This window comes from Falco punctatus (assembly GCF_963210335.1).
Source record: "Falco punctatus genome assembly, chromosome: 4".
NCBI lineage: Eukaryota > Metazoa > Chordata > Aves > Falconiformes > Falconidae > Falco > Falco punctatus.
In genome coordinates this window covers 44138604-44166504 of record NC_137583.1, presented here as the reverse complement: position 1 = coordinate 44166504, position 27901 = coordinate 44138604, and the positions used below count along the sequence as shown (strand labels likewise).

Sequence of the window (27901 nt, the reverse complement as noted above, 5' to 3'; positions counted from 1 at the left end):
ACTGTACTTACCCTCGGACAATACCATTCTCTAAATAGTTGACTTGAATAAACTTTCCAAAACGACTGGAGTTATTGTTATGTGCTGTTTTTGCATTTCCAAATGCCTGTAATGAAACAAAATGAGTTAATTTCCAATTAAACGAAATATGCCAACACATAGCTTTTCAAGCTCTTTTGTTCATTGTTCATTGTCCTGTTAGCTTGCAGCACAAACTTGAAATACCATGGAACTAGCACCAAAAAGGCAGCTGAGGAAGCCTCTGCTGTTCCTTGCAGATCTATATACATTTATTATTTGCCCCATGCAATAATATTTGAGGGACTGAGAAAGGTGAAAGATATATTTATATTCCTGTAGATATATCTTAGAAATATCTAAATGTGTTATTCCCCTATCTACAGGAAAGGTAATCACAGCACAAACCAGCCTGAATCACTAACAGTTATGACCTTAGAGAGGATATTTAGTAGGAAGACGACAGCACAGTTACCATGAAACAGCCTCTTCCATAGAAAAGCCACAAACTACATCCTATTCCCTACTGTACTGCTCCCACTCAAAAATTTCACAATAAACATAATTTTCCTTTAAGTGAGAATAGAACATTAAGGTCTTGTGCATAAAGTTAGCACATTACTTTTCAAAGTTCTGTATTCAAAAAACAGGAACAAGACAAACAGAAAACCTTCCGTTTACAGAACCATGTCATACTTCAGCTTACTTCACTCACGGCACTGCAAAATGTAGTTTCATTACGAGGTGTTAGGGAAAGGGAAAACCCAGGTATGGCAGAAATCCTAACTGTGCATCTTTAATACTCCTGCCTGTGTCACAAGCTTTCTGATAGTTGCTAGTGCACATATAACACAAAATATCCTCTGCATGAGCCACACTTAAGAACTGTAAAGATAATTTATTACATCTAAAAGTCCAGTAAAATTAGTAAATGGGAATGCCCTTAACTTTTACCAACTCTTAACTATGTGTTCTCAGGTAAAGAGAAACGTGTCATCCTTTTAACACGCAGGAAGCAATCCAGCATTACAGAGAAGAAACCCTGTGTAAAATGCAGTGTATTTCTCCAAACAATCGCTCCGTGTAGACTATCAACAGCAATTCCTGCCACAGATACTTCCTCTTAAAGCTCCAAGCAATTAAGGCCTCCATTAGGAAATCCGCCCCCCCTAATATAGAACATTCGTGGAATGATTTCACAAAAATGCCACCCTCTTCCTCCACATATGCATCCGGAGAATGATGGACATGTGAATACTGTACATGTTTATACATAAAACTTGCCCATTATGGTGTATATCCTAGGGGAGTAATGTTTTCATGATGGTCATATTGTCTGTATATTGAAACCCTTACCTTTTGTTTTAGTTTTTTTTTTTTCAAACTACCTTAAGGGTTGCAGCTGCACTGCAGCATGACACCTGGATCGCTATTTCCAAAATAGGTTCTCAAAGCTCTCCTACAAGTAGATTTCCACTGCCAGCTGCCTACCGTTCAAAGAATCCAAGAAGTTTATAAGAAACTAGGAGAATGTCCATAATTTTTCAGACAACTGTTATTTCTGACCTGAAAGAATAAGCTAAAGGAGCTTTTCCTGTGCAGGGTGAAAACCCACAGTGTGATTCTGCTGTAACTTCAGAAAAGTGAAGGGGTTTCTAAAGAGAGGATTTGTGTCCAGCAGTGCTTATAGATGACTGAGGCTGAGTTCAGCCTTCTAATTTCTAGAGACTGTGCTACATGTGTTATAATGCAAACAGCATCCCCACTCAAGATTTTTCAAAGTAAGCATTGACCAGAGTCATCAGTATCTTTTTGTAGCTACTATCCAACAAGTTATGGCCCAGATTATTTTTTTTTAGATCTCATTTTACATACACATGCATGTTAATGCAGGCATACAATCCAGATCAACTCCTTACAGCTACCAAACACCACCAAATGAAAAAGGGTAGTCAAGTAACATCAGCATAGCAAATTGTCTGATTCATAAATCAAAAAAACCCTACTCTCCCACCAACAGTGGCTCAGCTGTGGCTCACTAAAGAACACCATCCAACTTCCTATTTAGTGTACTAAGAAATCTGTCATAGTCATGTTTGCCAGGCTGTAGAACAGTGGACTTGAAAACTGATTTCAGAAAACCTTCTTTTTAGGTTTTCTAACTTAAGTCACCAGTTAACTATCAGTTTACTAGTTATAGTTAAGAAACCAAAACACAGTATAGCTAGATTTGCCACATTGTTTCCTAATAATAAAAATTTTGGCATTACAGAGTTAAGAAATCCCATAACCCGGGCTTCCTGAAAAACTTTTCTTAGTGATTACTCATGTAAGCAATGAATACAGTTTAAAACTAAAAGCTCTTATGATCTCATGTGTCTGGTATTTAGTCAAAGCGTACAGCAAATTCTTAAAAGCTGATCTAATAATACCAGTTTTTAGGAAAGTTTTCATGTATTGAATGGTTTTCTCATACGAGCCTTTAACATTTACAACTTTTTAAAGAGCATTCCAAGTCGCTTAACATTTTGGGTGTGGATTGTTATTTTTTTGGTAACATTTAACTTTAGTCTCTAATCGCTGCTACCATATCCTTCAATATACTTTGATGAGTTAACTATGTAAGATGTGACATCCCTGCCTAAAATCAGAAAGGTGCAAAAATTTGAAATGTTAAATATTTCTGTATTTAGCAGTTAGATTTCTTTAACCTACTGTACCTTTATCCTACAAAAAAAAAAAAAAAAAAAAGTATTACAGATAAGAATTAAGCTCCCACATTACCTAGCCACTGCTCTGCACAGAAAGCATCCTTCACAGCTACTTCTAGCCAGGCACTCTATATACATAGCTCAAATTCAACTGAAATAGCTCCCTGTTTTGCCTTTGCAGGGAGCCACCCAGGCCTTTATAAAAATCAATTCAGAAGATGTGAGGGGACAGGAGATAATTTCAGCTAAAGAGAAATACTCATTTATATATAGCAAATCCATTTACTGCTTTCCCTTGTGAGTCCATGAGGAGAAATATAAAAAAATGAAAAACTAAAACTAAATCTCTCCAATGCAAGAACACCAGCTAAACAAAAAAGAGGACGAGCCAAAAATAGCAGACCAAGGCCAACAGGAATCAGAGTTGGGATAGCCTATTCCGGGAGCCAGGAAGTCATCCAACCCATCCTCTTACCTTGGCATGTAGGAGGCATAAACTGGAGCCTGCTGCTCAAAACTCCTGCAACAATGACACTTTAAAAGCATTCAGAAAAATGCTAAATTCTCCTTTTATTTACTGTAAAAAGAAAACCCCAAACCACACACACGCTCCTATCATCTATCTCAGGAACACAACTAAAAATCTCACTTAATTCCTTCATAAGAATTACCATATTCTGAAAAAGCTATCAGAGTTTCTATGGCAGAACCATCACTGCACAGACTAATCTTTTAATGTGCCAAATGACATAAAAGACTCAAATTACACACCCTGGAAGAGGAAATGACAGCTTCAGAGTTGAACTCAGTTTAGTAGTGGTCTTCACGCTGCAAAATATCCACTCATTGACACAGAATTGCAGTGTTCTGGAAAATTTTGCAACTCTGCATGCTGTACGTACTGGGGAAGTCCATGCTATCCACATAAGACTGTATAAAGGACAAGGTGATTTCCCCGCCCCCCCCCCCCCCCCCCCCCCCCCCCCAAGAGATGCATGCAGCAGGGAAAAGCATGCAACAACACACTTCTACCAAAAAAATCTAGTAACATCCAACCAAATGGAAAAAGGAAGTTCCATTCCCCCTCTGATTATGATTCTTAAAACAAACACATGCAGATAATAGCCTCAAAACAACTACTTTCCCTTAAATAGAACAGACTACACCCACTAAATATATATGTAGACTTTTACAGTGAATACAAATGAAGACCAGAGTTGAAATACCATTCAGCTTAAGTCTGTCATATACCAAAACCACAAGCACAATGGGACTGTAATAAAGAAAACAGAGCTGACAGCAAATTGCTTTACTCCGTAGAATGGTAAAGCATTAAAAGTTTAATTTCTACAATGAAATGTAACAAGCTTTTTAGTATGCTGAGTTTTAGGAAACCTAATCTCCCCACCCACCTGATTGTGCTGTCAATAGTAATTCATTCATATTTACAACTGCCTTCTGTAGAAGGCCACTTAACGAATACTTCCAATTTCCATTTTATCTGGGCCTTAATTCTTTTCAAAGGATGGTTCAGTGCCATTAAGAAATCTTCAAGAACATATCCAAATGGAAATAAGGACTGCTTTTCAAAATAATACATGAAAAAGTTACGACAACTCCAGTATCACCACATCTGTCTCACCTCTCCTAAGCTTCCATTTCAGAGGGAAATGAACTTTCAGCACACTAAGAAAGTAACTTCTGTAATAAACCCAGGATGCTACGGGCTACAATTTAACAGACCAAGCCAACAGGAGCTTTGCTGCCAGAAGAGGAAGCTCCAATTCCCTCTTACTATGTCCCTTGCCGGATGCTCCCATCCAATCCTCGCTCAATTTCCTACCACTTCACTAATTAATCAGCTTGAAGAATCTGGTAAGTTAACTTTAGGCTCTAAAATAAGTTTAGAGTCTTAGACTGCACACCATGCATTTTATATCAGAAACATGCATTTTAAGCCATTTCCCTGATGAAAGGAAAATACAAATTTGGAAATTTCTTAGGTGTGTACAGAAAGATTTAATTCTCTTGTTCAAGGCTCTATGAGATAAAGATCTGATTCAGTTCCCAATATGACCATAATAATAGTTCCCAAATGTAAAATCCTTTTTAGGACTTCAACTGTAAGTAAACTGAACTTAAAAGTCAATACAAGAAGGCAAAACTCCAAGTCAGGGAACTATAATTGCTAAATTTAGAAGAGGATGAAAAAGTCAGGAGTATCTTAAAACAAAGCCTATCTTTAACTTCCTACCACTTTTAAAGAAATCTTCACTAGACATGATTTACGTTAGCCTGGAGCAACAATTAAAAAGAAAAATAAAACCTGAGAGCAATTCCTACCCAGCTAAGGCAACCGTGTATCTCACGAACTGTTAAAAATCAGCACAAAGCATGCTGAAGCATCACTGCCCCGATGGAAGCAGCCAGCCTTTCAGATTCTTTTTCTCTAGAAAGCTGCAAGCAGTGCCAAATGGCGGCAGCAGCAGCGCAAGGTACCTCCACTTATTAGATCCCCAACAAGGAATCTCATAAACGGCTCAGACTCTGGTGCTGAGATTCAGCAACAAGCGTCTGAGGATCAGAAACTAACCCATTACTAGGTTTCCTTTCACTAGTGCATGTGACAGCAACTGTGCTAGTACCGTATTTAATTTTTAACTATGCTGCCAACGTATCATCTATTTCATCAGACAACATCTAAGGTCAAACTCCCTTTCACAGTACAGCTACAACTCCATTCTTCGAAGTCTAGAAATTGTGAACAAGGAGCTCAAATACTGACAACAGTTTATCTGCAAACCACAGATTTGAACAGACATTAGTTGGCCAACACAGAAACAGGATTCAGTAAGACACAGGTTTCCAAGTTAACTAAGTATGAAATGATAAAATTATAAATCCACCTCCATAACACACTAATAGTGCTCACTTCTCTGTGCTAGAAGTGTTCACTCTAACTCCTTGAACTTTTACAAAAGGTCAGCCTATAAACAGGCACATTTTACTTAGGTGTCAGAAAAACAAGAGGTCACTAAAAAGGGGAAGTCCTGAGCCAAAATGCAACCAATTTCTACATCATGAAAGTCAGGGAAACAGACTTCAGTCAAGAGTACATTCTCATCTTTCATGAAGACTCAGAATAAAACTTCAAAATTAAACAGAACATTCTCAACTAGTTTAGGCACACTACAAAAACCATTCATGCAAAAAATCCCCTTGAAATATCTATTTAAGAAAAATTCCCTTGTACCACTTTAGTTCCCTTAAGTAAAAACCCAAATGAGTCACCACAGTTGGATTTAGAAGTGACCAATGCTAGCAGAAGAGCCTGTTGCCAGTTTAACTTCCACAAAGCAAAGTAAGCTTTCCATGCATTCCTGCCCGAGACCAAGATCTGACTTGGGTATTTTTTAAAGTTACACTTAGTGACTAGAATTGCATAAGAGCATCCATATTGGGAAACATGGAAGCTTCACTGTTGGTTGAATCCACTCTGCTGTAGCCAAAGTAAGATACCTTGATTTTGCTTCTCTATGTTCCATAGGTATGTAAACCTAATATTGCATCACTTTTGGATGTAAAGTTCCGTGAACAGAGAAGTATAATCCCACTACCATAAGTCAAGTTGTGCCAAAATCACAGGTAGCCCAGTGATTTATTTCAACCTGGACAAATCTTAGCTTCTGCAAGTTTCGAAAAGGTTTCTTTCTCTATTATTAACGGACTTGAAATTATGCTTTTAATACAAATCCCAATATATTCAATTCTGAAAGACGTTTTTGGTTTCAGATGTTCCTATATTTTTTACATTTAGTTGGCAAATTTCTTCATCTTTAACAATATTTGGGAGGTCAAGCTTACACTGAATCCATTTGTGACTGCGGAACACCCTCAAAGTAGAGGTTTCTCTGAGAATTTCAGAAAAGAGCCTCACATTTCAGATGAGATGTACTCCAACAGCCATGTTAGAATCTAACTGGCAAGTTTGCAAGCTAAGCTTTCAATTGATCAACAAATTTCTAGCTAGCAAGGCTATTTTCTAAATGCTCAATGGGACATCTGAAGAAGTTGGTTACTTGTGATGACCCAGACATAGGCAACATCTACCTGTGACACCAGCAAAGTTATTAATTTTGACTACAGGGATATGCGCATTTCTCATGCAATGGACATACTGCAAGACAAGATTTTATATCTCTACCTGGTTTGACACAGCTGTTACCACATCTGGTAGACTAGGATCTGAAAGAGTTAATTTTATCAAAGACAGAAAGATCAGCTGATCAAACAGTGCTTTCCACAGTGACCCCTTCCTGTTTTCTGTTTAGAACTGCAAACTTGAGCTCCAGCAACCAACAAACCTCAAACAATTTTACTTCTTCTTTCAAGCAACAGAAGGCAAGGCAAAAAAGAACTTGCATACACTCCTCATTCTTTACAGAACAGCTTTCAAATCACACTTATAAATGTAACACATTTTAAAGCTTAACTTCATTGCTTTTCCACATTTTATCTAAAAGTTTTAAAAAGCTTAATTTTCTTTTTTTAACGAAAGCATTTTACACTTGAGACTATTTAAACCTAAAAACTACAATGGCCATGTTCAAGCTTCTTGCTGTTGCAGATTTTATTATGGGTGACCATTACATCCATCCAAGCTTTCAGAGTTTTTCCTTTCAGACAACAGAGTCTTAAGTCTAAGAGATCAGTTTAAGTTTGTCCTGCTGTTACCTAATGCAAGATCAGCTGTACCCACTCCTCACGTGTTTAGTTTTGCTTTCTGTTGGAAACACTGCAGTAACTAAAATCCAAAACAGACTCATACTTTCTCCCCAACTAACAATGTTGCTCTCTTCAAAACAATTGTAGAAAGGAAATAACTCCCTCAAAAAGTGAGTTCATAAAAATGCTACAGAACATGCTTACGCACAAAGGCACAGTTACATTAAGCAGTTAACATTTCAGTGGAACAATCTTCTTATGAAAACATTTACTTGCAATTTGACTCAAATGCCATCAAAACTTTAAAACGAAAACACAGGTAACCTCTGTCCCAGAATATTAGCATTTGGTGGTGGAAAGTTAAGTTAAATATAAATTAAAAGCAACAGGAAGTCAACTGAATGGAAGGATGAATTAAGGAAAATCAATTAGAAGCAATCAAGCAACACGTTCAAACACCAATGCAGCCCAGTCATATTTAAAGCCTAAACCAAGCAGGTGATTCTCAAAAGTAGTATTCAACAAAAATTATTTAAGTTATCAAGAAATTTAATGGAAGGCTATTTTAGCACAAATTTACCTCCAGAACTGGTCCAGCTCCTAGAATAGTTCTCTCCACACCACTTGCGTACCCTTTCTGGCTCAGTGCCGTGAGGCAGTGAATTAAGAAGTTTGTGCTTTGAGTTTTCCCAGACCCACTTTCACCTGATATAACTATGCACTGATTAACATGTTTTTTAAGCATTGTGTGATAAGCCACATCAGCAATGGCAAAAATATGAGGCTCCAACTTCCCAAGCTGATGATTCTCATACATCTTGACATATTTAGGATTATAAATGGGCAAGAACTTGAAGGGGTTAATCGCAATCAGAATACTTCCTGCGTAAGTATAAATTTTGTGTTTTAGAAAGCGGCATTTGAGATTCTCTAGGAGCGTTGTCTCTGTTAGGTTGGGGAGATTGCACAAGTCATCAAAGTCCTCCTGATGCCATGGAAGGAAACCCCTTTCAACCAATCGCCGAGCATCCGTCTCCTTGGAAAGTAATTGCATCTGGACATATTTGATGGTCCCATCAGTGTTCCTTTCTTGCAAAAGAAAGTAGTACCCATCCTTTTGTGGATGTTCATCCTGAGCACGACGAGGCCAAAGTAAAACCCTATGAACAGGAGAATCATTTATATCAAGTACCCATTCTTCACCACCTGATTCTTTTACTTCCACAAGCACATAATGTTTTGAGACATCCAAGTTTAAGATACTAATCACATCCTTTATGACATCCGAAGATGTGCTGTCCTTGGTTGCTGTCACTTTGCAGCAGGGAGCACTTTCTGTTGAGAGTTGGGGGTATATATCAAGATTATATGCTGCCTTTCCCTGGGAAACTGCACTGTCAGCATCCTTTAAACTCATTCTGTCCCCAAATGGGCTTCAGACTTCTACCCCTGCTTAATATGCAGGGCCCATCATCTGGAAGAAAAAAAAGCAGAAGAAAAAAGAAAAAAAGTGTTAAAAAAAAATATGTGTGTAAGAGGTATTAGGACAAGGTATTTTCTGGAGAAGAGAATAAACATATTGAATTGTCCAATTACTATAAAGAACAAATGCACTATTTATGCACATCAGTGATACTATTTCAAACAGTCTGCTCAACCTATCCCATGGAACAGACAGCTGTCACAACCCCCACCTTTTTTTCACTTTTCCTTCTATTTCCATGCCATCCCTTCCTCCCTGTTAGGGCAGCACAAGCGTTCATACAGTTGGAAAGCAAACTGAACTGGGATAAATGTCCAAATTGAAACTTCTTTGTTTCCCCAGGTTAGTTTTAACCCAGATAATTTCCATAACCTGGTTCATTGTATGGCTATTCATCCTCCCACACAAACCCTCCCTTAAAGCTGCACCAGCAACTTGAGGTAAAAATAGGGTTTGATCACTTCTCAAATCAGCAGTGACAGTTTAGAGCAGCCATGAACTATTTCAGAAGGAACAGTGCCCAGGTGTGAGGAGGAAGATGGTTCTAACACTGAGATCCACATGTTTTTTTTGTTTCTCCCAAGTGACCTCTTTCCTTGAAAGGTACAAGACAGGTACACTACCCCACTCAGCTTTAAGGAAAGTGCTTATAGCTGACCAGTGCAAACATTGCTGTCAACTCCTCCTAATCACCATAGTGATTTCTTGAACATGCGTAATTTACTCAGAAAACAGACTGCTAAATTCACTTGACTGAACCACATCCTTACTACAGAAAGGTTTGAATGTGCTTTTTATCTTCCATCTTAGGCAGCAAAGTAAAATTAAGTCTTACTGCAACTTCTTTTCAGTTCAGCTACAGGATCCCAAAAAACACTTAATTCACAAGCCCTTATACCTGTTGCATTAACTCTTTCCTCACTGGATTTCAGGAACCTCATGCATGAGTCTCCCCCAGAAAATAATCATTCTGATTGCTTTTGCCTCCTTTCACCCTTGATGCAGGCCAGCAATCCAGCTTCAGCCTAACATCAACCTCACAGAAGTCAATCTCTTCCTTACTGACAAGTTAAAAGCCTCTACATTTAGTAACATTCTGTGCCTTTGCCAGTAATTTTTCTCCCAACTGCAATTCCGTGCAGCCAGATCACGAGGCCTTAGGTTTGCTTACACTGTTTTAGTTCAACAGTTTATCAGCTTACCAATGGATAATACAAGGAGAAGGACAACAAAGTACCCCCTTTTTTAATAGTCTAGACTTCATACCCAGAATACTGGTTCAATTTTTGTTTCAAGAACAAAGTGTTCCAATTATACACTTACATGCCAAATCCATTTAAAAAAAAAGAGGCAGAGAAATGCCAATGAAGATGCTTTTTGCCACTAAACAACTGCACAGGAACTTGCATAAGGCCACAGAGAGCAATCATTGCAAATTAACATCAGTACAGTTGGAGGCATTTAGCTGCCACTTCCACTACAACTGATGAATCACTTCACAGAAACACAGGACATAGTTCTGCCTCATGAACAGCCTTCAAGTAGAGAACTGTGCTTTAAGGGAACTCTGCATAATAAGCTTACAGAAGACATTGTTATGCAAGCTGGATCATTTTTAGTGGCTGCTCATCAAAAGTAAGGCTAAGAAGCCACAGGCAGCAAGACAAACCACAGCACATCTCTGATCAAGCCTGTATGTTCTCTCTGAAAATGTTTTTCCCCCCCATTAAATTCCATTCTTCATTCATTAAGGAGAACTTATTCCAAGCACTTGTCATACAGAAGGATGGACCAGTGAGCTCAAAGTGCCCTCTCCATTTCCTGCAATTATCACTGACCAGTAGCTACTGGGTCTGAAGTACCTTTGAAGTAATTATGCAAGTATAAAGCATTCTTAGTTTATAGAAGCCCAAACACCTTAACATATAGTAGAATCTATAGTAGACAGACTGTTGCTCATGGGGAAGATGAATCTGGAGCATAGACAGAAAAAAAAAGAACAACAGTGACTATTTTCCTCTCAAGTTAGGCAGCCAGTTCAAGGGAGACAGTCTTATGCAGACTTCCTCCCCCCTTTCCCCTTCCCCCTTCCGCCCCCCCCAGCAATTAGTTTCAGACACACAGTCTGGTATGATAGAGGAAGTCCCCTCAGTAAGCATTTTTGCCAAAACAACACCCTAAGAACATGGCACCAACTTACTGTCCACAAAGAAGAGCTGAAGCTAGGTGCTGACCTCTGACTTCACTAATATACATAACCTCATCTCATGTCGGCTACCAAGATATATCTGGTACATTGCTCAAAACTCCCATAACACACTTTCTAAAGAGGAAACCGGAACCCAAATGGCCTCTATGATAAAAAAACCTGGCCAATTACAGTAATAACAGCAATGCGATAGCTGGCAGTGTCTCATCAGGTGTATGACTGAAGATGACAGATTTCTGACAAAGCAACACAATTATGCAGTTGTCATACAACCTGACGGAAGTTCAAGCAAACATCCATTGCTTTAAAGGAATAATTTGGAAGATAATTTGCAGTAGAAAGAACTTCCTGAAACACAGTTTCAATGTACAGTCACATCACCAGTAAAAGAAAGCATAACTGCCCCATTTTAACTAGATATGAAATTCAGATACTACTTGCTTACCTTCAGCAGCACTGAGCTTTAAGACTGCTCTTTCACTCAAGAACTTAAACCAGATATGCTACTTTGCATCATTTCATACTGATCATAAGGCTTTAAGGAGAAAAAAAATTTCTAAAAGTCACTTAAGGAGGAGTAGCACCCCATTACTGTTAATTCCTTTTAACCAATTCTACTTTTGTTATCTACAGTTTATTTACCTGACAATGCCCTAAATGAGTCCCAGAAGAACTACCATGATGCTTAAATTCTTCTATCCGACAATCAGAATGAGACTATCTAGTCATTACTAACAGAGAGGTTTGAGGGAAAACCTGCTGGTCTCCAACTACTTGTGATTTTCTTAGAAGGGATATAAAATTTATTTCATGATACTGCTGTAGAAGAGACAGACCTCTAACTTCATACTGAACAGTATTTCAAGTCACAACTTTGAACACAAAAGCAAAAGAACATATACTGAACAGGTTATAAGTCAGTTACCTAATGAGTTCCAGTATTCAACTAAGAACAGGGTATCACCAAGCAACTAGAGGTTTAGATTCTAGTGAAGTTGGATTCCGGGCATCAAAGTAAACATTTTCACAATGGTTCTAAAAGAAAGAAAAGAGTTACTGATAAAGAATGTATCACAGAGAGACTGAGAAGGAAGTAGTCAGAAAGCTGTATCAAATATATAGTTCAGTAGTATAGGAGCAAGAAAATAAATGCTAAACAAATTTCAACTAAGTTTACGAATATCTAATGTCAAATTTACCCAAGAAACAATCCATACCAGAGGGATGGAATGGAAGCTATTCTGAAATAGACTTGCAAACCATAGCGACTAATCATTTAAACATGGTATTTAATAACAACACCACCAGCACGACAGTGAATGTAACTCCCAGTTAAACATCAAACAAGTATTTAGTTAGGCGGCCATATTACCCTTGTACTCAGAAGGTGTGTGACCAATACTGCATATAGAAGATATCTCAGCTTCTTAATTGAATTTCAGTTAAGAACAGTGATGACAACAACAACAAAAAAATCTTTTGGAAAATACCCCCTTACAGCAAAATACTCTCGAAGCTTTGTCTATCAGAAACACACAGAGGATACAGATATCAGTTTATGTCCTTGCATGGGGAACTACAGTTTGGTAACAATCACCAGTCTGGAGGACAAAGCTATAACACAAGCCAGGGGCTGGAATTCGAAGCCAGGCAAACTCAGGCTAACATAAGACATAAGTGTCACCAGAAGGCTACGCTACACTGCAAAAAAACTTAACTGACACTACCAATGAGACCTGATTGCTGAAGTTCCTTTTAGAAAATCAGCCAGTCCCCAGGTTTTTTACCCTCTCATTTATGTCAAAAGTGCTCCAAACAGATGATTACAATGATTCCTTCTAATTTTATGATCCCTAATTATTCAGATTTTTTTTAAGCAATTGAAAGAATTATTCAATGTAATTTGGCTCATCAAGGAAGCACAGGCCTGAATTCGGGTGCAGAGAATATTGGAAGGAGAAATAAGAGTAGAAGGTAATAGTGCAGCCATTCTGGTCAGCATGCAAAACAGCAAACACAGGGAAACAGCAGCCGCTGTTGAGTTTGTCCTGTAGATTGAAATTCTGCAAAGTTACTCCAATTTCTTTCAATATCCTTTCTTATAAAAACCACCTTTCCAATACATGGGAAAAAACAAAGCTGTGTGTTAGAGAATTTAGTAAGTGGGAGGCAGAAACTGGCACTAGGTGCATATCAACTAATTTTAGACTTTACATTCAGACTTCTTCCTGTTTTCCTTAAAATGTTTTACTTTTCACAGGTTTTTTGTAGCACAAGTATACATCTTCACAGCACTTCAAATTTGCTAAGGACAGTCACCAGCATTTCAAAATACAGCAAAGCATTATCTTTCACCATAGTCCTATTTTACAGATACAAACACAGAGTTAGGCAAGTGGGGCAAGACAAGTCAAAAGAGAAATGCAAAGTTTTTGATTCTAGCATTTGATTCACAACATTATAGACAGTATTAATTCTGTAGGATGAGTGAGGCAACAGCTGCATGGGATTAGTGTGTTAAAGGATACAGTGATGTATGATTCGCACTCTTTAGACAGTGGTTTCATTGTGCCAGTATAACATACGCAATTTAATGGTACTTATTTCCAGTGAGATTGAAGATAAGTAAATCTGAAATAGTGCTAGACAAATTTAAATGTAAGGTACCAGTCACAGGCCATCTTTACTCTCAATTGCTTTAGAAGGATAATTCCAACAGGTCTAGAAAAACAGACGCAAGTCTACCCAACCCAAAATACCTCTTCAGGATTTTGTTATTTTCTGCTCCCCTATCCTTTGCAAGTCTTACACACAGTTTATTTGTTAATAGCACTAATATAACAAGCTTTTAAGGCACCAGTCTAATGCCATAATTATTTTTATATTACCTATCAGTTAGTACTTCCATTTGCTTATAAAAAAAATAAAACCCCACTGAGCTTACCAAACAATAATCTAGATGAACATAGGGCTGTACTACTTCGTCCATCACTGGAGGACTGATTATATTTGCCACTTAAATCACTGAGTAGGGCAACACTTCAGCTGACTACTTCAACACTTTGTAGAAGAAATGCAGTAGGCTACATAACTTATCATCAATGTGTAATTTCACTTTTTGCTCAATGTTAATAGAAAAAGAAACCCAAAAATTCCAATTCTGTATGGTAATTTTGATGGTATTTTCTAAGCGTTTTCGAGCCTTCATTAAGCCAATTAGGTTTTTTTAATATGCATTAAAGCCAATATTGTTCACTTAATAACACAGTAAAATTCTAGAAGAGAACTTTGCCTCAATCAGTGCAGGGTATCTGTTTAGTTTAAATAAGGCATAATTTGAAGCCACATATTTAGTCAATGAATCACAGTGAAGCTAAAAAGGGAAAGCTACTATTACAGCAAAATCGTTGAGGATGAACTTTATAATATTCCAGTTCTTCATATTTTCATGTACATTTCCAGTGCAGCATTCCTCAAATGGAAAAATTCAAGCTTCTCACATTGTTCATCAAGTAATTTTCAACACAAAAGTAGAAATCTATGAGTACTTGACCCCTAATATTCTTGAATACCTAAATCGCCAAAGACCATCGCCAAAAGAGACCCCTCTGATCAAATTGAGAACATATAGCAATTTAGAAAATATTCAGCTACTACTTACCCTTGATTTCCAAAGCAAGCAGTTTCCAGCAAAACAGACTACAGAGACACCCTAAAGGTTCCACAATTAACCGTGCATTACAGGTAAGGCAAAGGACTCAACCCTGGATATATAGTTGCTGTTAGTTGAGCATAATTGCTTTTAATTTTTTTCCCAGTACTCCAGACATTTGTAGATTACCTGAATATTGCTAGCGTTCTAGTAACACAGTATTTTTCTTGGTCATAAAAAATTCTGCTGGAGTAAACAACTTTAGATCCTTGATTTTCTTGAACTAAAAGCTCTCTGCTTTTTCTACTCCAAAAGGAGTAGTTCTGAATGGAGCATGTAAATTTACAACACGTTTGTTACTACTCTTTGTAACCAACCCTGACGGAGATGCTACTGCCACAGACTGCCTAACAAAGGAGAAGCTAGACTGCAATGCAAGTAATGCAACACAATACAGGAAAAAGCCAAAGAAATTACCTTCATTACAGCAGTTCCTCCTTGGTTATTTTCTCCCTACTCCTTATAGCCCTTGAGACCCTACCCTGATCCCAATCTACAGTCCCAAACCACCTCAGATGCAGACCTCTACTTCCTCTTAATGTTAATTTAACCTCAAGACCAGGATACCTTATCAGACTTACAGCGACACTAAAGGTCTATAACATGATATTTATTACCTTACAAAATGCATGAGGTCAGTTACAGATGTACACTTGAGTATGATTCAGAGGAAATGAAAATGTGGTCCTGTTGAGAACACTAGGAATGAAGACAAAACAACAGAGAGTGTTAGAGGCAAAGAATATAAGCAAAAGTATGGTAGAGACTATTCTACCACTTTTTGCAGTTTTCTTGAAGTTTATCCTTAATAGCATTACAGCTGTCAGCAAAGGAAGTAAAAATTTCACTGGTCTAATGCTGCATTTACACTGATAAGAAATTTTCTTACAAAACTTCAGGTTGGATTTTTATGTGAATTAGAAGAAAAATAAAGGGGATCATCAGCAGAATGTATGTATTTAGAAAATACCTTTACACCCACTTTTAAACATTGTTGGTCTTTAAAGGAAGAGCACATTTTTCTAAGATCTGCATTGAGTTTCACTTGGTGATCAGATACAAAGAACACAATAAAGCCTATATAAAAGCTATTCTGTAAGCCATGCAAGTCACTTGATACATCAAGAAAACATGATATACTAGAGACAAAACCTCTGAATTTCCATTTTCTGAAATAAAGACACTCCTAGTCTCTTCAGAAGGCAGACCATCTATTAAAATAGATATTTATCGAAAAAAAAATAAATCCTTAACAGCATCTCAGGCTTCACTTCCCCTAGATATTTGAATAAGTAGGTCTTGCTTCTTAGCAATGTGATTAATAAACACCTTCAGCCTTCAAAAATTCAAAGAAAACCCACAAACTTTTTGTTGAATCATAATTTTCCACTCTTTTCCTTGACTGTTAAGATAGCTAATGCTGTTGCATCTTTTAGGAATTTTTCCTTTTTAAATGCCTAAGATATGTGAATCATGGCATTTGACCATCTAGGAAAGGAAAGGCCATATTTAGCTTAAGTAATACAGAACTGAGTCAAACAATTATTCATACACAGGATTATTCAAGACATCTAACATTTGAATCAATTTTTGTCAGAAAACTCTGTACAAAGCACTACTTTCTAGGTGAACCTCATTTAAAGTTTTCATCAGCTGCATTTACTCTTCCTAAATTATTCAGTTCTATAAGCGTTTTAGGTTCCACAGAAAAACAAAAACCTATGAGTCTTCCCACTCCAATGAAACTATCCATTTGCACAAGACAGCTGCCCTATCACTGCAGAAACTACAATGTTCAACTACTGAGAAAGCTTTTTGTTGAGACAAATGCTCAAGCAGGGCAAAAACCCCCTCACTACCAAACAACACAAACCATGCAATTCTACAAAACAGTTTCATCACAATACTGCAGTAACTCTTGGGGGGGTTATGCTAATAAGTAAACACTAACGATTAAGGAAATGGCCTTAAACGCATCATCCTGAAAAGTACAACCTTACTCAACTTTAAACGGAGAGCGGGTAAAGAAACTCATTAGCTCAAAGACAAAAATAATCAAGCTTAACTAAAAAGAGACACAATAAATCTTAATGCTAACATAAATATACAAATACATTAGAAGTTTATCCTACATTAAATGGATTTGTTCCTGACAAGGTTCTGAGTTAAAGACACCAAAGATTTACTAAAACTTGATGGGTGTAACACTAATACACTAAACCAGAATGCAGGGTTGCCTCACACTTACTTTAGAGCAAGTACTTCAGTCAGGTATTCCAGCTAACAGACCTGAAATCAGAAAGCTTCTAATTACCCATGACAAACTCTTTATTTGCAAACAGCTAGGTAGACAAACCGATACTGATCCACCTCTAGGAGTAACGTGGGAGGATGTTGATGACATCTTTGAAAGGCTAATTGCATTTGCCAGAAGCCTGAGATCATTTCCAGCCCTCTGCCACACCACCACCCATTTCCAGAAGATGAAATCAAAGAATACTGAACTCATTTGCATCCAAAGTACTTCTCACTTTTCACCAACAGGACTTGCAAATAAAGCTGGGTAAGAATTTTGTCAAAATACTTACAGAATAATAGAAAACAAGGTTGCGAAGTCTTCTTACTTTAAATGACATGTACCTATATCAACTGCATGGTAACAATAGTCACTGATCAGGACAACACTGCTACTTTTAGTCTACAAACACACACACAAAAAGCTTGCAGAGGTTTTACTTTCCAGAGACTGCAAACTCAAACTTACCGAAAAGACAAAGCACTACCAACTTACAAACAGCTAAAGGCATCTATCAACTAGACAACGACAGTCACCATCATAAAGCATGACCTCAACACAGCAGCAGCAGTATTAGTACTGTCAAGAGTTGCCCAAAAAACAGAAAGGAAAAGAACCCGGAGAATTTTAACGAATTGCTTGAAAGATGCTGAGATATTTGTACAAAAGTTTACAGGCTGTTCTTAAGGAGAGTTAGGAATATCATGTGAAAAAGCAGGACACTGAGGGGGTGAAAAAATCAAATCAGTAAGCATGAGATGAAAGTTAACATCGAGGGCAAGATGCTCCTGCACATCGCCTGAGAGCCGGGCGGTACAGGTGGGAGGTGAGGCACGCTCCTTCCCTTCGGGAACGTCCAGCTCTTGGGGCACATCAGCTACAGACCGGGCCGGCAGCCACACATCGACCATCCCGCCCATGACAAGCCCACGCAGACGCCCCAGAGCCGGGCACGCCACAGCTCCAGCCCGCGGCCCCGAGCAGCCCACCGCCCCCAGGGGTGCCCCCGGGGAACGGCTGCCGGCCCCCGGCCTCCTAAGGAAAGCGGCGGAGCCCCACAGCTCCCGCCCGCCAGACCGCCCCCCCGCCCCCCCCCGCCAGCGCGCCGCCACGCCGACCCCTAGGGTCGGTGGGCAGTGCCGTTCCGGCTAGGTGTGAGAGCCGGTCCCTCCGAGGCGCCACCAACCACCTCCGCAGAGCTCAGCAACACCCTAGAGAAAGGGGACAAAGGAAACGAGGAGAGCGGACGCTCACCAAGGGGCGCAGGGCCGCGCTTTGCAGCCGGTTACCTCAGCCAGTGGGTGAAGCGCTGGCGACCAGCCCCGCTGCCCGCCACAGGCCCCGCGCGCCACTTCCGGGTGGGGGGAGGCAGGGCGGCGCCCATTCAGCGCCGCGCGCGCACTACGCATGCGTCCCAGCCGCGGCGGCGCGCAGGGGCGAGAGGCGCGAAGCGTCGCCCGGGGGCGTTGCGGCTGGTTCTCGGCTTGGCCCGGCCGTCTCGCCCCCGCCTGCGGTTCCCAAGACGGCTGGGGAACGGGTGCTTGTCGGGAGCCAGGTGTTTTCTGAGGCAGGGCCCTGCGGCGAGAAGCAGGAGTGGGTGGATTCCTGTCAAAACCAAAGAACTCCAGTGCCGTCCTCGGCTGGAAGCGTCGCCTCTCAGCTCTGTGAGGGCTTCCGCTAAGGGCGAGGCGGTGGTGCGGGTGTTCGCCGCCCCGCTCCCTGGCGTTGCGTCCTTGAGGTTCACTGGCTGACGCTGCGGAGAACGGCCGCCTCCCACCAGAGGCCTGGGGAAGGAAGAGCGTTTGGTGTCAGTCGTGCCGCAGGCGTTGCCAGGCTCTCATTTCTTGCTTTACCCTAGCGCTGAGGGGAGCGCGGCAGCCCTTTGCGGGCGCAGCCCGGGTGGGAGGCATCGCCCTTGGGGAGGGCCCCCCGCCCGCGCCGTCAGTGCCTGCCTGCGGAAGTACCGGCGGCGACGGTTTGTTTCATCCCTCCGCGCCGCCAGGGGGCGCGCAGCTTCCTGTGCCCCTGTAGCGTCTACGCGGCGGTTCGAAAGGGATGGCGGCTGAGGCGGCAAGAGGCTGAGTGGGGAGCGGCTCCGCGCCCGTCTCTTCGTTCGGTGTTATCTCCGGCTGCCTTTGCAGTATGTCCTCGCAGGAGAGAGACTCCAGCGGTACGGCGGCAGGCAGAGAAGAGTCTAAGAAAAAGCAGAAAGGTAGTGGCGGGGTGAGGTGGGGGCCGCGCGGGCTGAGGCGCGGCGGGGCGCGGCGGCGGGCCCGCCTGAGCTCCCTGCCCGAGCTCCCTGCCCTCCTTCTTCCTCAGGACAAGTCGTGAAGTCGCGCTACCTGCAGTACGATAAGAAAGTCGACAAGAAGGTACTTGGACGCCTCGCTGCCGAGGTCAGGCGTCGCTCAGCGAAGTATAGGAATGGTGTGAGGGGCGGCTCGGGGGTGCGGCGGCGAGGCCTTAGAAAAAATTACCTCGCTGGGGTTATGAAGGAGTTGTGGTGTGTCACTAGGTGCAGACTGCGGGGGGAAGCGGGGGCTGTACTCGTGTGGCTCGCAGAGCGCCAAGACTGCCAGGGATTGTGTTCACTTCTTGTCAGCACTCAGGTTGGCGGTAAGATATATTGTGGTCATGGTTGCTGCTTATGTTCAGTCTTTTTTCTCGATTGTCAGGATATTTCGAGGTCTCCTGTGAAACGATCTGCAACTAAACCAAGATCGGTTGTTCGTCAGAAATGTGAAACTTCTGCAACTAAACCAAGATCGGTTGTTCGTCAGAAATGTGAAACTTCTGCAACTAAACCAAGATTGGTTGTTCGTCAGAAATGTGAAACTTCTGCTGGTGGGTTTTACCAAAGTTTAAAAGTTGTTCTGTGAATTTGTATTTCCAACCTGTGGAACTCTTCAACAACATTTTAGAGTAGTTAAGATATTATATTTTATATTATTTGCATCACTACGAATTATTATCTGTAAAAAAAGGGAATTAGGATACTTGATGTGGGACTAACGGGTGTAAACTCAAGTGCATCAAACTCTTGTCTGGATCTGGAACTGAATAATCAGATTGTCTAAAATAAGTGTATCTCTTGCCTTCTGTGCAAGGCTTTGAACTCTTTTACTATGCCCTCACCATTGGTCTATATCTTTTACTATTTTTTTTTTTAATAAACCCAGTGTAAATTACTCAAAATTCCTGTCTGCAAAGCATTCCCTTTTTATTTCTTTTGCAAGAATTGCAGAAGAATTTTCTGGTAGGACCTTGACTTGAAAATGCTGAGGAAATAACATTATTCCCTTTTCCACCTGAGTGGTGTTCAACTGTGATGTAGTTCAGAATGATTTCCTCTTTAACACCTTCTCTCTAGTCAAGTTAGAGAGTACACAAATCATGGGTATAAAGTAAATGTGTAAAGGTTTGTGTAAGATTGCCACATATTAGCGAAAGCATATGTAATTGTAAACTTGTGCAAAATCTGTCTGATTCTTTTATTTTGATAACAGCTTCTTTCTGTAGGTGGTACCGCTAGCTCATTTAATCAAAGTAGTTTTGGGAACGGTAGCTTGCAGTCCACCTTACTAGGTGAAGATAAAAGTAATCGACCAGACCTTGATCTTTCAGCTATTAACCGTAAGCTTCTGTTCATACTCTGTTTCTTCTTTTATTTTTAAAGTATGTAACTTGATGATATGTAACCCTTGTATTCATCTATATTCACAAAAGGATTTTACTAAATAAAGTGAATGTTATTTCAAGTGTCTTTAAGCAGAGATATTAAGACCTTTGGGGTTTAAATTAACCTCTTGTTTTTTAGTATGTTTTGGGTGCTCTGTTCTTTTTGTTTAAGATCAAATATTAAAGTACTCTCAAGTCTTTGAGACCCCGTAACAGATGGGTGTTAGATTACAGCTCTTCTGAAAATAGTATCACACCTATCTGTAACTGTCACTTAAAGCTAAATGCTCATGTGATCCACATCTTCTTGTGAGTGTAATCAGAGCTAGAAAGAGAGCACAACTCTTCTTTACTGGTAGACATGATAATTTTGAAATTTGCCTTTGAAGAGCCTGATGGTATATTGACACACCCTATATACCTTGGTAGAAGGGAGAAATAACTTTTCTGTTGTCATACAGCTAAGCCTGTCTGTGAAAAAAAATGTGGCTCAGAATCTTCTTACAAGAAAAATGAAAGAACAGATAAAAAAAAAGCAGTGGTAAGTCTCATTGCTTTCATTTGTTATGCATATTTATTTTGAAATGTGTGAAATGAAGATTTGCTGTTTTCTTTAATCTTGGTAACAGCTTTGAGGTCCTGGGATGATCTAAAGCCTCCTGACTGAAATCTGTGCTACTGTTGGCAATGTTTGTTTTGTTTATCAGCCCTCTCAACACTGACTAAAGCTTTACTTTTGTTTCTTGTGGTAAAGAATCTGCTCCAACTGTAGCATCTCCTCGAGTGGGTTCTTTTTGTATTCCTGTCCATACTTTTTTACTATATCACGTTATCTTTAAATATTTGCTGATGTTTTTGCTCAGAAAGCTAACATTGATTTAACCCAATTTGAAATGCCTTATTTAGGGATCTTGTTTAATGTAGCACTGAAATGTCAAGTTCTCTATCAGTATTATGAAAATCTGCTGAAAATGCTGTAAAACTGGTGGAACAAAGAGGTATATTTAATTAACATGCATTGTTTAAAACCCCAAACTTTTTTCATCGAGCTGAGAGTTTCTGGTAGTTCTGGACACAACTTGGACTTCCAGTAATTTATTTGAACATTGGAAAAACAATTGTTTTGATACCCAAATTGATGTGGAATATTCTTTTCTTTTCTTTTCTGAAGGATCTGACAGAAGAGCTGAAATCTCAGACACTGCTTTTGACTTACCTAAGAGTAAAGGTGGGAGTCAGTCAAGTATTTGGTGTTTCAGATAGAAGAACTTGATATTGAGGAATTGTTTAATCTGTTGTTTATGCTTTCTGATCTGTAAAAGTTAATGTTTTATGACTTCATGTGTTTATGGCTGTGGAACTGTAGGACTTGGTTTGAAGACTCTTGGAGCAAATTCAGTGCCAGTTTATTAAACTGGTGTTGGTTCTTCATGCAGTAGGGGTACGCAGAAGTTCTGGGAAAACTGTGAGTGTGTTTGTAGTTCAAGGTTGTAGAAGTGACTTAGTTCACTCAGTGCTCTAAAAATATGTTAATACTTTTTGTAAAGTAAAAATAAGCAGAGGTGGGGGAAGAAGCAGGGAGGGCCTTAACTGTGATGTACTGTGCTTATTGCATGAGGTCTCAGATTCATTAATTAAAGCTCTTTGACCTGGTCTGAAGCTTACATGTGTTTATTCAGAATATGTTAATTACTTAAAGTAGCATTACTTCTGTTGTGAGTATTTTTTTTGGATGTCATAGGCTGGAAAAAATCTTGCCAAGCTGGAGAAAAAAATGGAAGAAAACTTGTTGAAGTTGCATGAAGAAAAGGAAAGACAACAAGAGAAGCTCTTCAAATTAAAGCGTGAAATTTTACTTAAAGAGAGAGAGCGGAAACTTGATGATGCATTAGACAAACAGGTAGACTATTACAATTTATGCTTCTATATTCAAACAAGCTCACTTAGGTGGTGTGGCATTTAATGTGCTCTAGTAACCTAAGCAAATGCCTTTGTCACTTTTTTGTTGTCTCCTTCAATTAGGCAGGAAGGAGAAGTTAGAGCTATTGAGCAAGGGGCAGCAATTGCGCACTGGTTGCCAGAGCAGTTTGTAGTTGATGCACAGGAGATGCAAGTATCTTAAGGCACGTGAACATCCTGCAGTTATGGAATTAGTTACAGCTAGGGCTGAGATGCTAAATGTTAGATGAGAAGTGAACATGTTCTGTTCTTTGTCTTATGTGTTAGAGAGCAATAGTTTGGGCCTGGTTGTAAGAAGGCATGTTCCTAATGAATAATTAATTTTTGAATACTTAAATTTTCAAAACTTAACCTCTGTTTGCTTTTAACAAATATGCATTGAAAAAATTAAACAAGACTTTTGTCTTTTGGAGAATACATTGTTAACTACAGTCAAAGTATTAAATATAAAACACTTTGCATGCTATGTTACTAATACCTCTGAGCTACAGTAACAAGGAAACTGGTATTGACCTAGGCATTTTGAAGTGGTAAAGGAAAATCTATTAAACAGCACGGTGGGAGTATAATCCCACAAATTTATTCAATTCCTCTGTCAATGAGTGTTTCAAAGTGGTATTTGGGGTTTTTAATAAATTATTTTTCTGTATTGAGCCAGGTCTGTAGTAACAAAATGGCTGCTTTTGAAGAAATGTTGATTCATCGTGTGTCTTTTTCAGCTGGAGGTACTTCCGCGCCTTATTCCTGTTTGTGAACAGTTTAAACGGCAATATAAAAGCTTTGCAGTTTCCCTGGATGCCACTAGACATGAATTACCCATAAAGAATATTCACATAGAAGGAGATATGATAACATACCTTGGTATGAAAATTTGATTCATCAAACTTAGGTTCAGAAATAGTGGGGTTTTGGTATGGTAAAATACTTAACATTGTTATTGCTAGGTCTGTCTGTGGCCTGGAGGAATTTTGTGTGCTCTTAGAGCTTGTGTGAACATTGGCCTGCAACATTAGTCACATGTTCTGCTATGAATAATTCTTGTCTGTTTAACCACTAAACTGCGCTTAAACAAGGTTTTTATCTTGCAGCAGGAAAAAAATTAACTTTCTAAGCTAGGGCAGTCTTCATACAGACTTTCTTTAGCAAGTTTCTTTATCTGTTAACTGTATTCATGGCATTCCTCCTCATTCCTTGTTCCTAATGGGTAAGCACGTTGTAGAAATGCTGTGATCTCATTTCTGTGTTTGAGAGATAAAGTCACGTGGGTAAACTTGCTCATGTTTCTTGTAGAACTGGAGCTTAAATATATTGTGTGTTGTCTTGAATTGGAGAATGTTTAATAAATTAGTACATGTGTTTTGTACTGAAGTGTGGAAGTTATGTTTTTAAACTGCTGTTCTGCAAGAAACAAGATTCTTAAACTGTTTACAGTAATCTTGCTTACACTTTAAAGCAAATGGAAAAGGTTTATTGAAGAATTTAGGAGGAATAGATACCTATCTTTGGTTTGTGAATGCTGAAGGAAAGGGCTGGATAAACTTGATGTTGGGGGTACATGCCAATAGCAATATATGTAACTGGTCAGGGAATTTTGGATGTTTAAAACTTGGGGTTTTTCTCTTGCATTTGTTTTGTAAAAATCTTTGTACTTGAAATGAGAGCTTGATTAGCAGTTTTAATAGCCTGTTACTGATGCTAGTCCCAATAGCTGAAAATAATGTGGCTTTCAGTTTTCTCATGGTGTGCTTGCGAAAGCTGAACAGTAGTTTTCCATCATCTAGTTCAGCTGTCTCTGTTGTTACTCCAGCTATTAAGTAATCATGTATTAAGTGATACCAGTGCATGCATTTCTGTATAATATCTTTAACATATATTGTAGATGAACTGCAAAAGCAGTTAACTATCACACAGGAGCTTCTGACAGAAATTATGCCAAGCAACTCGGAAGAAAGTGCAAAAATATGTGATGTACTGAAAGAGCTTAAAGAAGTGTCTCAGAAACTGGATAAAGAGCTTCAAAGGTATTTACAAATCAGGCGAAAAGACTCATTGGCTAAATTCTCAGAGGAAAATCTACAGATCTCACCCAAATACACCCAGAACATAAATTGGAGGAGGCTTAATTGATGGAATAGTAGCACTAAGTTTAATTCATTTTTGTAGTAGACTTCTTTATTTCTGTCCCTACCCTACCTACAGCCAAAGTAAAGATGTGTGGGTTATTTTGCCTGTGTATTCTAAGGGAATTACTTTAGTGTGCCGTTCTCTGACAGATTACTTGAGAATTTCAGTGAGCAAGAATAGCCCTGGCAAATATATAGGGGAGTGAACTCCAGGAGACAGAAAAGTAAGGTGGAAGCACTATGTCTTGAATAATAACCATGCAAATATATCATCCTTTAGCAGGCACAAGGAGCACAGAACAGTGTGGGGTTTTGTTCTTTAAATATTGTGTCAACAAATACAAAATAGCACTGAGAGCATGAGGAAGAGATAAAGCATGATAAATTTCCTTCCTCCATTTCCCTAGAAGAGATTACAGCTAAAATCTTTGAAAATTGATAGTCTCTAAAGCTATGTGTCTCCCGTTCCTGCAAACTCCCCCTCCTATCCTACAAATTCTGGCCATTTGGGAAGAAAATCCACATTTTAATGTTTTGTGGTAGGAGGATGATATGAATGTCCAGGCATATAGCCTTTGGGCTTAACCAGAAGTTACTGTCCTCCAGAGCAACTGATTTAGCTTGCTTCATTTGTTCTAGGAGCTTCACACAAGTGGAGAACCTGTCGTTTGAAGTTAGTAAAGAAGTTTCTCTGCATAACCAAAGCGTTTGTGAAGAAAATTATGGACTAGATGTTGTGAAACGCTGGTACTTCAACTAAGTTTGTGTATTGTTTGCTGACGGGTGGGTACTAAATCAATGCCAGCAGAGTTTTTATCTTTTTAGTTCTTGTATGAACATATGAGTTGTCCAAATTTTCAGTTATACCAGCATATGAAACCAGCAGCGTATGTACTTACTAACAGAATAAATGGAGTTTTGTTCTGCATGCTGTCCAGTAAGGAGACATCTTTTTTTAACATGAATTTCTGTGACACCTTTCTCATCACTTTCTGCCTTGACAAGACTGAAAGATAAATAATAAGTGGTATTATTAAGAATAAATAGGTCATATTTGCTAATCTTCTTGGTTTACTTTCTTGCACCTGGATCCAAGTGTACTGATTTGCATCTCTCCAGAGTAGTTTTTCTAAAACAGAACAGAATGTAGATGTGGAATTGTGTATGTGGTATGGTGCGTTTGCTGATCTCATCAGGAGGATCTGTAGAAATGTACAGCATGATCATTGGTCACTCAGTGAACATCTTCTGGAGGAACTCTTAATTGTCCCTGATTTCTGGATTTGCTGAGAGGAAAACTTATGCGGGCAGCAAGTAACGAGGCTGATGCTTGGAAGCAGCCTGGTTGTTTGTAACTAGAAGTGAAGAGTTTTGGTAAACTGTTGCCTGATTGTCTTGGAAACAAATTATTAAAACCATAAATGCCTTTGTATTAACTTGACACCTTCTCTTTAAGAATTCTTTTTTTATTCTTTTTAATAATAAAGACTATTTTCCACTGCTATAGCAATAGCCTTCATGTTTGAACATCTTCACTGGTACCCTGCGGAAGCTTTTGTTTCCATCTGGGCTTACGTAGGGCTAATGCTACACAGTAGATGCAGGGATGGAATTAGAGGTGCTAACCAGTCCCGATTGCAAGCTGTGACCTCCTGGCACCCATAGTGCTGAGGCCAGAAGATTGTGAATGTGGAGAGAAACCTCAAACCTAACTACTGAGTGAGGGCCTGAGAGTGAGTATGCTGTGTTACAAACGTACATGCCAGATGTGGCATGTTTTTTCTTTCCATTTTTGTATATGGAATGCATTTCTCTCTGAAAGACATGCTGTATCCTGGTTTGGTTTTTTCACCTGTGGAACCTCTTTCTGTGATGTTTTTTCAAAAGCTTTGCTTTGTGTTGCCTGCATAGTGGTATGTTTCTGGCTTAAGCTGTGTCTATAAATCTTTTGGGCCTACTCAAAAAATACTTGGAGTATTTGCCTTGCACTCCTTGAAGTGCTATTCAGACTTTCTTCCTGGCATTACTAAGAGTCTAACTAGATTCTTGTCTCTTATTAAAAATCAGGAGTAAATGAAGCTATAGTAACAGGATCAGTAAGATGTGCCATGCACTGGATGAGAAGTCGTTATATAACGAACTACTAAAACCCTCCTTGTATAACATCAGTGTCCTTTTTTCCACAGCAATGTATTCGTGACCCAGTGGGAAGGAAATGTGGTTTTTTTAAGGTATTCATCTGTCATTTTTTCTTCCTTAAACACATTAGATGATCTGCACCTAATAATTCACCTGTGTGTGCTGCCCTTCAGCATGTGAGGCATAGGTGCTGCACGCAGCAGGATCGTGCTCAGGGTCAGGAACATGAGCTGTGCATACGAAGTTGGCCACTGGATGGGGAACTTCACTAAGCAGTCGAATCATAGGTTAGCTGCAAATTAGTTGTCTCTGTTTTTGGTGGATGGAGATCTCATTAGAAATGCTCCTGTATGATGAAACTGCTGATCAAACAGCTGTTTTTCATAGGTTTGGGTAATTGCTAGGATGTATGTCCTCATGCCTTTAACCTGCTTATGATAAGTATGTCATTCTAAGACTCAAAGTTAAGAGGGATCTTCTTAAATATGAGGGATTTAAGGGATTAAATGAAAATCAAGTTTATAGGATCTTGATAAGTCTGTCTCTACAGGCATAAGTCAGAATATCTTTCCTAGGGTTTCTTGATGGTAGACTTCATTGCTGGTCTAAAAAAAAGAAATTATTGAATTAAACCCGTCCTTCTCAGTCAGGTGGCTTTCTACCATTGAGATACTAGTGTTTGCATGTATATATACACCCAAATGTTACTTAAGCAACAGACAGCAATACAAATTTTCACTAAAAAGTGGAATGCTCTTAGTTCTCTTCCCTGAAGAAGGGTGACAAATTCTGCTTGCTATGATCACAATTAAAGGCTCTAAATTTTCTGGGGCAGTAGTTCATCCTTG

At 39.4% G+C, this 27901-nt stretch overlaps 3 protein-coding genes across 14 annotated transcripts in view; 2 read left to right on the top strand and 1 right to left on the bottom strand.

Annotated features, from left to right (window-relative positions):
* MYO9B (myosin IXB) overlaps positions 1-18582 on the bottom strand; it is a 44938-nt gene extending 26356 nt beyond the window's left edge. For 6 of the 11 annotated variants that reach the window (XM_080386788.1, XM_080386796.1, XM_080386797.1 and 3 more), the window contains exons 1-4: positions 18409-18548; positions 15476-15557; positions 8035-8928; positions 12-106 (exon numbers count right to left, since the gene is read on the bottom strand). In XM_080386788.1, the coding sequence (XP_080242914.1) occupies positions 12-106; positions 8035-8871 (932 nt within the window). In that variant the 5' untranslated portion in view covers positions 8872-8928; positions 15476-15557; positions 18409-18548. Of the gene's footprint in view, positions 1-11; positions 107-8034; positions 8929-12071; positions 12182-15475; positions 15558-18408 lie in introns of all 11 variants that reach the window. The other 5 variants (XM_080386794.1, XM_080386791.1, XM_080386792.1 and 2 more) reach the window with 5 other exon arrangements.
* A 40-nt stretch (positions 18583-18622) lies between these two features.
* On the top strand, positions 18623-26420 carry HAUS8 (HAUS augmin like complex subunit 8). 2 transcript variants are annotated; one of them, XM_080386854.1, is made up of 10 exons: positions 18623-19366; positions 19474-19526; positions 19830-19998; positions 20674-20787; positions 21294-21373; positions 22004-22060; positions 22574-22732; positions 23511-23652; positions 24671-24812; positions 25554-26420. In XM_080386854.1, the coding sequence occupies exons 1-10, from the start codon at positions 19297-19299 to the stop codon at positions 25672-25674; spliced, it is 1107 nt and encodes a 368-aa protein (XP_080242980.1). In that variant the 5' UTR covers positions 18623-19296; the 3' UTR covers positions 25675-26420. The 2 variants fall into 2 exon arrangements, with proteins under 2 accessions (XP_080242980.1, XP_080242979.1); XM_080386853.1 differs by having other exon boundaries at positions 19474-19550.
* Positions 26421-26514: 94 nt separating this feature from the next.
* The window catches only part of CPAMD8 (C3 and PZP like alpha-2-macroglobulin domain containing 8), a 62991-nt gene continuing 61604 nt past the window's right edge, over positions 26515-27901 (top strand). The window contains exons 1-2 of the mRNA XM_080386801.1: positions 26515-26647; positions 27101-27145. The gene's annotated coding sequence lies outside the window, so the exon portion shown is untranslated. The remainder of the gene's footprint in view (positions 26648-27100; positions 27146-27901) is intronic.

Excerpts from the sequence above, each read along its gene's own strand:
- HAUS8 (XM_080386853.1), top strand. The coding sequence starts at position 19,297 with ATGTCCTCGCAGGAGAGAGACTCCAGCGGTACGGCGGCAGGCAGAGAA. Across the intron at positions 19,551-19,829 it reads TTGGACGCCTCGCTGCCGAG|GATATTTCGAGGTCTCCTGT; the intron begins GTCAGGCGTCGC and ends CTCGATTGTCAG. Across the intron at positions 20,788-21,293 it reads TGATCTTTCAGCTATTAACC|CTAAGCCTGTCTGTGAAAAA; the intron begins GTAAGCTTCTGT and ends GTTGTCATACAG.